Here is a 16,566-nt window from a genome sequence, read left to right on the forward strand (position 1 = left end):
TGATGTTAGCTGAAGGTTTGTCATATATGCCCCTAATGTTGAGGTATGTTCATTCCATACCTGATTTGTTGAGAGGTTTATTTTTTTAATCATAAAGGGATTGAGCATTGTATTAAATGCTTTATCTGTTATCTGTTACAATAATCATATGAGTTTTATCTTTTAATCTGTTGATAGGATATATCATATTCATTGATTTGCACATATCGAAGTATACATTTATTCCTGGAATAAATCCTACTAAATCATAGTGTATTATCTTTTTGATGTGTTGTAAGATTTTATTCGCTAGTACTTTTCGAAGATTTTTGTGTCTTTTTTCATCAGGAATATTGGCCTGTAGTATTATTTGCGTGTGTGTGTGTGCACACATGTGCGCGTGTGTGTGTAGGGGGATGTGTGCATGTGTGATCATCTGGTTTGGTTTCAGGATAAAGCTGGACAATGGAATGTTACAAAGAATTCCTTTCTTTTACAATTTTTGGAATAGTATGAGAAAAATTATCATTAGTTCTTATTTACAAGTTTGATAGAATTCACCAGTATAGCAACCCAGTGCTGGGCTTTTCTTTGTTGGGAGATGTTTTATTACTGATTCAGTTTTGTTACTCATTATTGGTCTTCAAATTTTCTATTTCTTTCTGACCCAATATTAGTAGGTTGTGTATGTCCAGAAGAAATTTCTGTATATATATACATACACACATATATACACACATACACACACACACACTATATAGTGTTGTTAGGTATTGTTAGGTGTTTGTTGTTAGGTGTATATATATTTAGAATCGTTATATCCTCTTGCTGGATTGGCCTTTTCATCATTATATAATGACCTTCTTTGTCTCTTTTTAAGTTTTTTATTTACAAATTTAACTAACTTAACTAATCCTGTCTTCTTTTGGTTTTCGTTTGTATGGAATATCTTTTCATCTGTTCATTTTCATTCTATACATGTTTTTACACATAAAGTGAGCTTCTTGTAGGCAATACATAGTTGGGTCAAGTTTGTAACCTAATCAACCAATCTGTATCTTATAAATGAAAAATTTAATCTCTTTATATTGTAGGTTGTTACTTACAGGATACAACTTATTCCTGTAATTTTTATAACTGTTATTTTATTATTTTGTATGTCCTTTGATCCTTTCTTTTTTTTCTTATTATCATTGCAGTTTGGTGGTTTTCTGTAGTGGTAATATTTGAGTCCTTCCCTTTCTTATTGTGTCTGCTCCACCCAAGAGTTTTTTTTTTTTTTTTTTTTTTGAGACAGAGTCTCGCTCTGTCGCCCAGGCTGGAGTGCAGTGGCGCGATCTTGGCTCACTGCAAGCTCCACCTCCCAGGTTCACGCCATTCTCCTGCCTCAGCCTCTCCGAGTAGCTGGGACTACAGGCGCCCGCCACCACGCCCGGCTAATTTTTTGTATTTTTAGTAGAGACGGGGTTTCACCGTGGTCTCGATCTCCTGACCTCGTGATCCGCCCGCCTTGGCTTCCCAAAGTGCTGGGATTACAAGTGTGAGCCACTGTGCCTGGCTCACCCAAGAGTTTTATCCTTTTTTGTATTTTCATGGTGGTAGATATCATCCTTTTGCTTTCAGATGTAGGATTCTCTTAAGCATTTCTTGTAGGATCAGTCTAGTGGTAATTATTTCTTTCAGTTTTTGCTTATCTGGGAAATACTTATTTGTCCTTGATTTTTGGAGGATGACTTTGCTACATATGGTATTCTTGATTGTCAGTACTTTTAATAGGTTATCCTATTCTCTCCTGTCCTTAATGGCTTCTGCTGAGAAATTAGCTGTTTGTTTGATGAAGCTTCCTTTATATGTGACTTGATGCTTTTCTCTTGCTGTTTTTTTAGTATTCTCTCTTTGTCTTTGATTTTTGACAGTGTGATTACAACATGTCTTAAATAATATCTTTTTGGTTGGATATATTTGGGCATTTTTAAGCTCCTGTATCTGGATGTCTATATCTTGCAAGATGGGAAATTTCAGCTATTATGTCTTTAGGTGGAGTTTCTATACTTTTGTCTGTCTCCCTTCTGGAACACTCAAACTTTGAATATTTGGTTGCTTTATGATGCCCCATATGTCAGGCAGGCTCTCTTCATTCTTCTTTATTCTTTTCTTTTTGTCTGTCTGGGTTATTTCAAAAGACATGTCTTCAAGTTTAGAAATTATTTCTTCTGCTTCATCTAGTCTATTGTGGAAGCTCTCCGTTGTATTTTTATTTAATTAATTGAGTTCTTCAGTTTCTGAAGTATGGTTTAAATCTTTTTTATTATATCTATCTTTTTGTTAAATTTCTCATTTAGATTACAAATGTTTTTCTGATTTATTTGTATTTTTTGTGCTTTTTTATATCTCACCAAGCATCTTTAATATTATTTTGAATTTATTTTTAGGGATTTCATAGATTTCTTTTCATTGAGATCTGTTGCCAGAGAATTATTACATTTCTTGCCATGATTTCTCGTTTTATCATGTTTCTTGCCTCAATATGCTGATATCTGCAGATCTGATGTAACCGTTGCTTCTTCTAATTTTATGGATTGGCTTTCATGGAAAAAAATTTTCCTGTAGATGTCCCTACAGTGTTCGTTGGGCAGGGCACTTTGCCTTTGATTCTTGGTGGGTGCAGCATTCTAGTCTCTGTATGATTTATGCTGTAATAAGCATCAGTATTGTCTGTGTGGTACTCAGAGGCTTAGGCTTCACTTGTAGGTGAAGGCTGTGGTGAGGCTTTACTGGAAATTAGAACATCAGGTAGGTAATCCTTAGACATCAGTGGTGTCAGCAGCAGGCTATGTGTGCCAGTCATTGGGTGCCCAGGTGGTGTATGCAGGCACCTAGGTGGTGTATTCCAGATGGGATGATTCTTGGGCCTCTTGGTGGCTTCTCATGTGCTTACAGTGACAGTATTCAGCTGGGTAGGCAGGTGGGTACTCAGGCCTCTTGCTTTGGGGTGTTCATGCCAGTCCTGTCTGTGGGCCAACCCTTAAGACCTCTGGTAGCATGTACAAGTGTCAGCAGTGGTGGCAACTGGACGAATGGGCCAGTCCTGAGGCCCCAAGTTAGCATATGCAAATGAGTGCTGTTAACTGTGGTGGTGGCAGGCTGGGAGGAGCCATCCTCAGGCTTTCAAGAGGCACATGCAGGCACTGGTGGTGACAGATGGAACAGGTGAATCCTCAGAGCACTAGATAATGTGTGCAGTCATCAGTAGGCTAAAGTCCCATTCTCAGGCCCCCTAGAATGCATTTATAGGTATGGTGGTAGTGGATGGAGGGGTCAATCCTTATGCCCTTAAATGATGCATGCAAGCTTTGGTAGGGGCAGTGCCAGTTTGTATGGACCTGTTCTCAGGCCCCCTGATGGTGTGCATGGACACAGGTTGTGGCTGATTTATCTTCATACCTCTGGACATTGTATAGGGCCCTCACAGCATGAATAGGCCAGTCCCCAGCCTCCTGGAAGTTATGCTTGAGTTCTTGTGGCTTCAGCCCCCTAGATAATGTGCACAGACACTGGAAAAGGTGGTCCCAGGTTGGGTGGGCCTGTCCTCAGTTCTCCCCAATGTTATCTGCAGGCATAGGCTACGGTGGGTGAAACAGGCCTCCAAACAGTGTGCTTACATCCAGCAGTGGTAGTGGTGGGCAGTGCAGATCAGTTCCCAGGCCCATGGATGATGCACACAGTTAATGGCTGTGGGTGGGGTGGATCTGCTGTCAGGTTTTCCTGATGGCGTATGTGGGTACCAGGGACAGACGGATGGGTGGGTCAATCCTCCAGTTCCTGCACAATCCTCATAGAGGCTGGTGGCTCTGGTGACCAGGTGGGCCAGTCCTCAGGCCCCTGATGGTTCACATGCTTACTGGCTGTGGTGGGCCAGGTGGATTGATCCTTAAGCTCCTGAACAGCATGTTTGGCCAGTTGTGGAGTAGTATTGGTGTGTGAGGCAGGCCTGTCTTCAGGCCCCAGGATAGTGTCCAATTTGGCCAGTCCCCAGACACCCTGGAGCATGCAGGTTTGGAGCAGCCTGTTGCTAGAGAGGTCATGGTGCAGTGTTGCAGTGGCTGCAAACAGGCAGCTCTCAGGCTTGTGGGAGTGTGTACTTTAACTCTCTTTGTCCTGGCAGCCGCCTCCTCATGCACTATACCCCCTCCTGTTTCTTGGGACACAGGATACTGCATCGGCTGGGTGCTGAAGAACCATCCGAGCTGCTATGTCCATCTGGTGTCACGTTGCCATAGCTTTCTAGGTGGATATGAGGGGATGTCAGTGGGGCTCTAGGAATGTGGAGATGCAGGGGTTGTTGGGCCCCAAGGCAGGATATAATTCATTGGGGACTGAGCTCTCAAAATGGAGCAGTGCAGCAGCCAATTTGAGTCTTAAGAGATGTGTGTAACCCAATGTGAACGCCCTCTCTGGAATAATGTCATTGTGTGGACTCCAGGCAGCTCCTTATACTAGTCTTGGGGCCCATGAGGGCTGAGGGGCTATCCCACGGCTAGGATTAGAGGAGTCCATGGTGAAAATGTGGACCATTTAATTTAATCTGCTCCATAATAAATAGGTCTTTGAGGAAAGCTACAGTTCTTCCTCCTTGGTCATGTCATATAAGTGAGCATTAGACTTTTGTTAGTGTACATTATTGATTATTTGGAGTCATTGCTTATTTTAAACTGAGCAGTCCTCTTATTAATTGTATATCATCTATATTGTCCAAGTGGTGTGGTTTTTTTTTAAGATAACTAGATTAAATCTACTGACATAAAGAAACCTCACATCCTATATCCCTGAGAGATAACAGATTTAAGATTGATTTCAAAAATTTAGAGCACTTCAAATTTTGAAGTGATGGTCATATATTTATTTTTCCTACTTAAAGATTTATATTACAGTTTTTAAAATATGGCAAATATGAAATGAGTTTCAAGCAAAAATAATTAGGGAGGAAAATCAATTTTAGAACGTTCATATTACTAACGAATTGTTTGACATCAAATCACAGAGATAGAGGCTACAATTATTTCTGCATCATTGGCTCACTGTCCTCATAAATGTTACTACATTGCCAGCCACTAAAAATGATTGCATTACTTTTTAAATTTAACTATGTGGATTGCAGGCTCTTGGAAGAATTTGTTCTCAACATATAAACAAATTCAGAGTATCTGACATTATAGAGAACAATGAAAATTTTATCATTACGTAGGTCTGAAATTCTAAAAAAAGTTTGATGATTAAATGAACCATGAAGGTTCAACACATAATTGAATTGCTTTGGTGATCCTATGTAAAAATAGCTTATGTTTTATCAAGGAAGTTGATCTCACTCATTCCCATTACTTTGAATGCCATATATTTTCATATTCTCAAATGTATATTACCAACACCAACTTGTTTTCACAGCTGCAAACTTATACATACAACTGGATGTGTAACCAGTCTGCATGATTGTCTCAGAGTAATTTCAAAGTTAAATGACCAGAACTGAGTACTATATGTATTAGGCAAAAAACTGTGTCTACCCCATTAATAACATCAACACTCAAACAGTTTTTAAGCCAGAATCTTTACGTCAACTCTGATCATTCAACTTAATTATCTAAGAAATCTCATCATTCTTTTGATACAACTTTATATATTTAAGATAAGCTCATTTCTGCTGTCTTTATTCTCAATATTATTGACAAGAGATCCTAGTATATAGGAGGTACATTCATTGAAGACATTAACAGAGACTGGATAGATTAACTCATATAGCCAATTTATTGAATGGTCTTATGTGAACAATAAAACACATTATAAATATGCCTCCCATTTTTAAATGAAATATATGACATTGATATACAAGCAATAATTTAAGAAGAAATATGTTACAATGATACAGAAAACTGCTCACACTCTCTTTGTTATAGGTTCTTCTAATGATTGAAGGATCTTTAATAATAACCTGACAAAATCACAAAAGCTGTCTTTAATTCAAATTTAATTGAATGCACCTGCTAGAATAGTCTAGGTTGTGTTGCAAAACCAGTGGTTTAAAACAGCCCATGCTTATTGTCTACACATACTGCATATATATCACAGATTAACTGGTGTATCTACTCTGCATTCTCCTCACTTTAGAATCTATACTGACAAAGCAGAAGTCATCTGCAACATTGACTGTTACTAAGACAAAGGCTAAAAGAAAAGGTAATTAAATTAGGTTAGGTTCTTCCAGCTTCGGTCTGCTAATAAATGTATGCCTTCCACCCGTATTTCACCAGCACGAAACACGTTACCTCAGGGAGATAGGTGAATTAAGTCCTACCATGTTCCTGTATGAGAACCAGTTAAAAACCATAATAAAAATAGTAATATTTATTAGCGTCTACACTTCTGATCATCAACTATTTAGTCCAATCTCCTTTACATTTTCAAAATACACAACCATATCCTGAAGAAACACAAAACCCCTTCTAATCATGACATTGAGCTCAAACTCCGGACTCTCTGAATGACATAAGAGATGCCTATTTAACCTAGCAACGTGTGAACTAAAAGACATTATCTGCCTTCCTAGAGCCCATTAGCTACCCCCAAGCATTTGGGGAGAAAATGATAATTTTAAGGCTTATAAAGTAATTTTTTTAGTCGAGGCTGATAGATATTTTGAATTTAAGACGTAAACTCTGCTTTTATATTTATTGTCGGTCAGCTTTGCAAGTTTTTATATAAACTCTTCTCTCCTGAAATGCGTTGCTATAAGCATCCAAATTTTATTGGATACCACAGGTGGTATTAACAACTTTTTTCTAGATCAGCCATTTCATCAGGTCTATGCTGTACTTTATAAGTTACTATCCACAGCACTTTACAAATTACCACAGCATGACCTGGATTTTCATCTTTCCAGCTTCTGATGTTTTTCTCACTACTCAACAATGAACAATTAAGCCATCTCTACATCGTTTAAATATGTCTTACAGCACCACCTCATTCCTAGCATCAAGTTATATACTAGTCACTCTACTGTCCTGCTTAGTACACAACTTGGTGCTAGGAATGAGGTGGTGCTGTAGTGTCATTTGTGCTTGACTAACAAACCCCGAAGTCCCAGAATCTGGAAATAATAGTGATTGGTTGATGATGCTACATTTCTACCAATAGTTCAGTCTGTTTCTATTACCAAAATCTGTGATGTAATTGATAGTAAACCTATTACCTAGAAGGCTTTTAGCATTTAAATTAGAGGGGGGAAAATATTCCAAATTCTCCCTGACTGAAATCTTTGGCAAAAAAGGACATGCATCACTTAGTTTTACATTTTCTTATTTGCAAAAGCATGTGATCATATTTAACTCCAAAGGGATAGAGGTGATTCCAAATCCAAACGTGATTTTGACTGCAAAGGGGGGAACATGAATTCCTTCCGTGTATATGGAAAGATAAATAATGCTCCTGCCTTATCCATTACAATCCCGCAATCACAGAGATGTTCGAATGGAAAAGTTACTTTCAAAATTATTTGTATAATAATTTTACAAATTCCTCCTTGTAAGAGGAGTTAAGTTGCTTTGATTATGCTGCCCTCCTAAGGACATTAAAATTGAAAACAATATGAGGATATTTTAGTTTCTTAAAATATATTTTATCAGACTTAGACTTCATAGCTTTCCCATTTCTGCTTCTGTATTGAGTAGTTATACTATCTTACAGAAAATAAGTATTAATATAATGAATCTAATATATTTATTGTTAATACATCATACATGATTGTATTTAGAAATTATAGACTCAAGGAAGAATTGTTAAAATTTAAAAAATTATTATCTGGAGTATTCAAGAAGATCAGAGTCCCAGTTACGATTACAATATTTTCTCTGAGTCTGAAGTAAGAATCCATCATGCATATTATTTTTCTTTCTGAAGAGCTAGCTAGCTAGATAAAAATACAATGTTACATATATATTTTAAGCATTATGTATATGTCTAAATATACATATTATATATATATAAAATGCTGTTGGAAAATTCAGACTTTTTTGGAGGAGGAAAATACGATAAGAAATGTAATTTAGTTTTTCCTTCTTCAAACAAAATATGTTCTCTCCGTCCTTAACCAACACATTCATTTCTTGGGCAAAATAAGATAAATAAAAATGGTCAGCTCATCTGATGTTAAAAATATACTATCAACTATTTTGTTATGTGAATTATGATGTCGCTTTCATTACCAACATGACCTGCTATGTATAGTGACTGTAAAATCATCATTGCAGATAATAATAAAAATTTCCTCTCCACTGCAGTCTGGCAGGTAGCTTAGCCTCTGCTCCTTATGGTATAGAAGAGACAACTATTAGACATGATAATAGCACCATTGTCCTCATTGTCGTGCAGCTAGATTTTTAAAAATTAATTTTACTAGTGTCTTTTCAAAGTGGAAAGCGTAATCTTCGATAGTTGTAGTGGACATACCTTCCATAATGTATTCATTTCACAGACTTTAATGTAGAAAAGGCAGCCAAAGGTACTAGTCCAAGAATTTTATCTTTATTAAAAATTTAATTCACTCACAATTCCCGTGGCTTAACATATATATTTTGCTTACATTTTACAAATGAAAATACTGTGACCCAAAGTGGATATTAACAAGGTTATTTAACAAGGTCACACAGTTAACAATAAAGATAGGATTTGAACACAGAGTGTTTCCATACTTGTCCTTAACCACTCTACTACACTACGTGGTGGAAGAGAGTAAAATGGAAATAGGAGGAGAACAATTTATTGGGAATTTACTGTGCAGCAGGTACTACTTTAATATGTATACAGATAAACATTTGATCATCATGAATAACCTTGTGAAGTAGGAAACATTGAGCTCTTTAAAAGATAAAAAAATTTGAGATGATGAAATATAAATATTTTCCTAATGTTACAAGTCGACAAATTAACAAACATGATTTTTTTTTTTTTTTTTTTTTGAGACAGAGTCTCACTCTGTTACCCAGACTGGTGTGCAGTGGCACAATCTCACCTCACCACAACCTTCATCTCCTGGGTTCAAACAATTCTTCTGCCTCAACCTCCTGAGTAGCTGGTATTACAGGCACCCGCCTCCACACCTGGCTAATTTTTGTATTTTTGGTAGAAACAGACTGGCCAGGCTGGTCTATGTTGGCCAGACTGGTCTCAAACTCCTGGCCTCAGGTGATCCTCCTGCCTCAACCTCCCAAAGTGCTGGGATTACAGACATGAGCCACTGCTCCCAGCCAAACGTGAAATTTTTTAAGCCCTGTAAATTAAGTATGTCAGCCAAATTATATTTAAATACTTAATCGATTGCATACATGGACCTTTAACCTAAGTTATAAAAGTTACTTAATATTGTCATAAATAACTGCTCATTTATTAAATGCTAATTTTATGAGGAAAGAAAGTTGTCACTAGATAAGTTTGAGCACAAAACCTTAGTGAAAAGGAACAATTAACACAATCACAATGTGTTATATTTAAGTACACACTAGGATCATAGAACCAAGTTAGCTAATGATTTGATAGATTCATTGTCAGGCTACCAAAATGTATCAATATCATGTAATCTGGACTTGACTTCTAAAATAAGTATCAAACAAAACCATAAAAAGGGCAAACTGATACTATTTCCCAAAAATACAAATACATTATATAAGAAAAATCTTTATCATCTTTTTCTATTTAATTTTTATTGTAGATTGAGAGGGTACATGTGCAGGTTTGTTATGGGGGTAAACTGCATGACATAGGAGTTTTAGCTTACTATGAAACAACCCAGGTAATAAACATAGTAGCCAATAGTTAGTTTTTTTATTCTTATTCTCCTTCTACCCTCCACCCTCAGGTAGGCCCCAGTGTCTATTGTTCCCTTTTACGTGTCCATGTATAATCAACGTTTAGCTCCTATTTATAAGTAAGAACATGTGGTCTTTGGTTTTCTGTCCCTGAGTTAATTCACTTAGGATAATGGCCTCCAGCTTCATCCATGTTGCTACTAAGGACATGAGTTTGTTTTTTTTATGGCTGTGTAGTATTCCATGGTATACATGTATCATGTTGACTATATCCATTCTACCACTGATGGGCATTTAGGTTGATTCCATGTCTTTGTTATTGTGAATAGTGCTGTGACGAATATACACATGCATGTATTTGTCTTTCTAGTAGAACAATTTATATTCCTGTGGAAATACGAATGGAATTTCTGGGCTGAATGGTAGTTCTGCTTTAAATTCTTTGAGAAATCTCCAACTGCTTTCCTCAATGATTGAATGAATTTACATTTCCACCAGGAGTACATAAGCATTCCCTTTTCTCTAGAACCTTGCCAGCATTTGCTAATTTTTGACTTTAATAGTAACCATTCTGACAGGTGTGTGATGGTTTCTCACTGTGGTTTTGATTAGCATTTCTCTAATGATTAGTAATGTTGAGTATTTTTTCATATTCTTGTTGGTTACATGTATATTTTCATGTCCTTTGTCCATTTTTAAATATGGTTGTTTGTTTTTTTGCATGTTCAATTAAGTTCCTTATAGATCTTAGATATTAGACCTTGTCAGATGCATAGTTTACAAACACTTTCTTCCTTTCCGTAGGTTGTCTGTTTACTCTGTTGGTAGTTTCTTTTGCTGTAAAGAGCCTCTTTAATGTCCATAGGTCCCAGTTGTCCTTTTTTTCTTCCACTGCAATTGCTTTGGGAGTCTTCATCATACAATCTTTGCCAGTTCCTAGTTCCATGATTATATTTCTTAGTTTTTCTTCCAGGGCTTTTACAGTTTTAGGTTTCACATTTGAGTCTTTATTCCATTGTGAGTTGATTTTTGTATATGGTGACAGGAAGGTGTCCAGTATCAGTCTTCTGCATATGGTCAGCCAGTTATTCCAGCACTATTAAGTGAACAGGAAGCCCTTTCCCCATTGCTTGTTTTTGTTGGCTGTGTTGAAGATCATCACACTATCTGATTTCAGACTGTACTACAAGGCTACAATAACCAAAACAGCTTACAAAACCAGACACATGAACTAATAGAACATGAGCGAGAACCCAGAAATAAAGCCACACATCTTTATCTATTTTGTTTGAACTCTTATATTATAAAATAACAAAAAAAATTATCTTGAACTTTTTTGCTAATTAGTGTGTCATGCACATCTTCAGGTTTCTATACAGGGAGATTGCCTTCATTCATTGTATACTCAAATGGTAAAATCTAGGTTAAACTAAATTTAACTAAAATAAGTGACAATGGAATATCATATTTATTTTCTCTGTAATACCACACTCCAAATTTTATTACCCCTGGATATATAAGTTTGCCTAACCTATGTGGCTGTATCTTTGAAAGGAACTATGGTACATTTATTAAGTTTTGTTACATACATGGTCCTAAGATGAATGTTTAGATCCTCCTAAAACTAATATGTTGAAATTTTAATGCCCAGATGATGGCATTGGGAGGTGGTGCCTTCGTGAGGTTATTAGGGATTAGCACCCTTACAAAAAAGGCCTGAGAAAACTCCCAGGCTATTTCAGCCATGTAAATACACAGGCAGAAGAAGGCCATAAACTATGAACCAGGAAGCTGGCCCTGTTTAGGTACCGAATCTGCTGGTGCCTTAATTCTGGATGTCTCAGTCTCTTGAACTATAAGAAATATTTTTTTCTGTTTTTACTAACCAGAAGAAAAATACAGAACACTTCACAAATTTGTATGTCATTGCTATATAGCAGCCATGCTAATCTCTTTATTGTTCCAATGTGCTGCTGAATCTAGCACAGATTTCTGTTGTTTATAAGCCACTTGGTATTTTATATTTTTGTTACAGTAGCTCAAACTGACTTAAACACAGGGTTGGTGTTGGGTGGCGCAGACACGTAAGGTACCACAAGATGGCGACAGTTCCGGGTTCTTCCTCCCTCTCCACACCTGACGCAATGTTAAACCCCCCAAGAAAGACCCAATAAGAAAATAACACCTCCCGCTCACCCCGCTCATCCCCAGGCCCGCCCCCCAGACCCAATCATCGATAACCACGTAGCCCTAAGGGATATAAATATCCCATCCCAACAGCACTCTCTCTCTCTGTGCGACCTGACCCGACTCTGCTAATAAAGATCTCTTGACTGCGTTTGGCGTGCTCTGGGTCTGCCTTTACTCTTTCATTGGTGTCGTGACTCGGATCGGGACTCCCCACCCTTCAGTGGGATCCCGATCCTTTTCGAGGCCCAACCCAGACCCCAAACCAGTCTTCACCCATTTTCCTGTTCGCACAACACCAGCCTCATTTCGGTAAGTCTTCCCCTCTGGGGCCTACCTTTCAGGCAGACTGTTAACATAGCCCTTCGATCCCCACCCTAGCCGCTCTCAAAACAGACGTAGCTCGCCGAGGGCCCTTAAGGCCATGGTAGACCCCAAGTTACCCAACCCAGTCTCGGCCTCCAGGGAACTGAGTTTTCTCCCTTCCTCTCACTCGCCCGGCCTGGGCCCCTCCTTCTCACTCACTAAAATCCTGGTACCAGGTGGCCCACGGCCCTCGGCCTTCCAAAGGCCCATCAGTCCTTCCGTTTCAGTGACGATCGACTCAGAAGCGCTGACTCACCACACGGTCGATCGGCTAGTAGGGGACGCCCTACCCAGCCCGACGCCGTATATTCCTCTCCTCTCATAATGGGAGGCTCTGCATCCCTGCCAGCCGACTCCCCTTTACAATGTCTCTAAAACAACCTATCCGCTCTAGGCCTCGCCTCAGATATCAAGCCTAGACGCTTAATTGAACTCTGCACTCAAAATTGGCCCACTTATCCCTTAGACAACCAACACAAATGGCCCGCGTACGGGTCCCTTGATCCCAATCTCCTTCAAGATCTCTACAACTATTGTGAGCGAAAAGGAAAATGGGTAGAGATCCCATATATTCACCGCTTCTTCCTCCTACGGGACAGACCTAACCTCTGCCTCCCTTGCGAACCCCAGCAGCTCCTTGCCACTCTTAAACTGCCAACCCCTCCCTCTGCCCCCGACTTTGACCCAGACCACGAGCCCCCCCCATACCACCACCCTCCGCCTCGCCTTCCGGCTGCCACCCTCCCCAACTCGCCCCCCCTTCCTACCCTTCTTCCTCCTCACTTCCGCCGGCCTCCCCCCCCTCATCATTTAGCCCTCCCAACACCCACTCGAGATCTCACCATCCCATTCTCACCCCCCTTAGAGAAGTAGCTGGAGCAGAAGGTATCGTCCGAGTCCACATTCTCTTCTCCATAGCTGACTTATTCCAAATCGAAAAACGCTTAGGTTCCTACACCTCCAATTCCGCTTCCTACATTAAGGAATTTCAGTACCTTCTCCAAGCTTACAGCCTCACCTTCCATGACATCTACACAGTCCTCTCCAACACCCTTCTCTCTGAGGAGCGTAGACGAGTCTGGGAACAGGCTTGCACTTACGCAGACGAGGTTCACCAAACGACCCCAGCCTTGCCACTGGGGGCGCAGGCAGTGCCCGAGCGAGAGCCTAACTGGGACTGTAACACCCAAAATGGAGTAGCAGCCAGAGACCATTTTGCTACCTGCCTAATGGCTGGAATACGCAAAGCAGCCCAAAAGGGAGTTAATTTTGAAAAACTCCATGAAACAATACAAGACAAACATGAAAACCCATCCGCCTTTCCAGACCGCCTTACAAAGGCACTCCAACAATACACCAACATAGACCTAGAAACCCCCGATGGTAGACAACTCCTCATGTCCCATTTCTTTGCACAAAGTTTTCCTGACATCAGACAAAAACTAAAGAAGTTAGACAGAGGCCCCTTTACCCCTCAATCCGAGATATTGGCAACAGCGTTCAAGGTTTATCATAACCGGGACGAAGATCCCTTTTTGGATCTCCTATAGTCAGGGTTGGAGGCCAAACCATACGTCCAAGAGCCACCCCTCCTCTCTCCTGCACCTTCTCTGGCCACATATTTTCTCACTGGTTCCTAGTCATGCCCCAATGCCCCCTTCCCCTACTAGGAAGGGATATCTTCTCTAAATTCAAAACCTCCATCATGTTCCATTTGGAAGGAAAGAGGACTCTTGACAACCAAAGGAACATCTATTACTAATGCCACCCTCATCACTCGCCTCCTCCAAGCTTCCTTACTTCCTACTAAAATAGGCATCACTCACTGCAAGTCCCACCAAATTGACTTGTCCCCAGTGACACAAGATAACAACAAAGCAGATCAGGAGGCCAGACAGGCAGCTTTATCAGCTCTACCCCCCACTCTCATGTTAACCATAGGCGAGCCATCAAGCCCTTTACAACTCACACAGCCACCGCCAACACAGTCGCCTAACCTCTCAAAACACGCCCTCTTCTCGTACCTTCACTCTATTTTCCACACAAATCCTCAAACACTGAAAACCTTCCTCAACTCCTTCTTCACCCTAGATTCCTCTGACCTACAATTCCTTAAACAGCTCACATCTGCCTGCCCCATCTGTCAACGAACAAATCCACAAACTCCCTTAAGGCCAGGACCCTTCCTGACCCATCAGGCCAGAGGACACATTCCAGGCAGCGATTGGCAACTTGATTTTACTCACATGCCCTCCATAAAAAAATTTAATTACCTTTTAGTTCTCGTTGACACCTTCTCCGGATGGGTTGAGGCTTTCCCAACCACGAATAAAAAGGCAAGTACCATTGCCTCAATCCTCCTATCAGAAATCATTCCGAGGTTCGGAATCCCCACATCCCTCTAAACTGACAATGGTCCCGAATTTACATCCCGTGTCTCACTAAATATAGCCGCTGCTCTTAACACCCCGTGGCATTTCCACATCCCCTATCACCCCCAATCCTCTTGAAAGGTTGAACGCACCAACCATCCACTCAAGGAAACCCTCACTAAACTGTCATTAGAACTCCATCTAGACTGGATAAAGTTACTCCCTACAGCCTTATTCAAACTCCAGGTCCTCCCAAAGAAGCCCACCCTTATATCCCCCTTTGAAGTCATGTACGGCCGCCCAGCACTTCCACCCGGCATTAATCCCACCTCCCCAACAGCCCCACAACACATAACTTCTCCCCTCCTATCATTCATCCACTGTGAACTATGGAAAAGACAAGAGTGTCTCCGGCCGGATGCCAGTAACACAGAAACCACCTTTCCCCTCACACCAGGTGAATGGGTGTTTTACTTACCGCCCAGTCACACTCAGCCAATATCTTTGACCCCAAAATGGAAAGGGCCCCTCCAAATTGTGCTCTGCACTCCCACTGCTGCCAGACTCCAAGAATCTCCAGGACAACTAACCCCCTGGCTTCACATTTCCAGGTTGAAGCCGGCTACCAACCCTGATCAAATGAGGAGCCTACCTGCCTCACACCGTCCTACAAACTATACCTGCACACCCATACCAAACAACCCCCTCAAGATCTGCATCTCCAAAACACCTCCTCTTCCCCCTATTCCAGAAATATAAACTTCATACTCCAGGCCCTCTCTTTTGGCTCTCCGCCTCTTATATCCTCCTCCATGGACTTTCCTCCCCTAGCAGTCTCTCATCACAACCTTATTACCTATTCACTGTAAAAGAAACCTACAAGGCTCACAGAAGGTCACACACAAATGTCATCAGCTACACTCGGTGCCCCATTAACGCGTCCTCAGTTGATACCCAAGCAATGCCTGGTCCTACCCAGCACAAACCCTAACCATCACCCACACACTCAAAACTAATTCTCAACAAGCCTTGTCCCAAGTCAACGAGCATATATCGCTAGGTGAGACCGAATTACAGTCACAACTACAATCACAATTACACTCACCAGTCAACACCATCCCCATACACTCCTCTTGGCAACTATTCCTCAATCAAGGACTACTTGTATTTAATGTCTCTCAAGTTCCCACTTCCGACTGCTTCAAATCCATCAATTCCTCCCTCCCCGGCCCCTGTATACCTACCACTCTAGTCTCTCAACTCACATTACTCTCCTTCTCCAAAGGCCTCCAGGCCTACCAGTTTGATCACCCTGAGTCCAATTCTCTCACAGGCCCTCGACAAAAACGAGCAATCTTTTTACCCATCATGCTCAGAATCTCTCTAAAAACTTCTCTCCTAGGCACAGGGTTAGCAGCCACTTCACTAGGATACAGTGTGTCCCAACTTTCAGACTTACAGCCCAATCCCTAGACATTTAACCAGCTTCTCCTTAGAAATTATCAACTTTTACCTACCTGTGAAGACGAAGCAGGCTTCATAGACGGTCTCACAGCCTGCTAACGGCCCTTCAGTCAAACTTCAGTCTTCAAAATGACAACAACGCACCAATTCCAGCAGTTCTTCAACGATCTCTGCACTGACAGCTGGCTCATCGCTGATCCATCGTTACCGCTCGGATGGCTTGCGGCATTAGAAGATCTGGATCTTCAAGGGACCTTCACAGACTACACGGCCCAAGAGGTGTTCTCCTATTATACCCATCATACCCCATGTCAAACCTCCCTAACAGCCCTCCCTAAAACTCT

At 40.6% G+C, this 16,566-nt stretch overlaps 1 protein-coding gene across 4 annotated transcripts in view; it reads right to left on the bottom strand.

Moving 5' to 3' along the window:
* TECRL (trans-2,3-enoyl-CoA reductase like) overlaps positions 1-16,566 on the bottom strand; it is a 144,755-nt gene that overhangs the window by 116,189 nt on the left and 12,000 nt on the right. The window contains exon 2 of one of the 4 annotated variants that reach the window (XM_058434634.1): positions 16,276-16,485. The exons of 2 other annotated variants lie outside the window; for them this stretch is intronic. In XM_058434634.1, coding sequence (XP_058290617.1) covers positions 16,276-16,299 — 24 coding nt within the window. In that variant the 5' untranslated portion in view covers positions 16,300-16,485. Of the gene's footprint in view, positions 1-16,275; positions 16,558-16,566 lie in introns of those variants that run through there. One more of the 4 variants, XM_058434636.1, reaches the window with a different exon arrangement.

This window comes from Hylobates moloch, unplaced genomic scaffold, assembly GCF_009828535.3.
Source record: "Hylobates moloch isolate HMO894 unplaced genomic scaffold, HMol_V3 SCAFFOLD_2, whole genome shotgun sequence".
NCBI lineage: Eukaryota > Metazoa > Chordata > Mammalia > Primates > Hylobatidae > Hylobates > Hylobates moloch.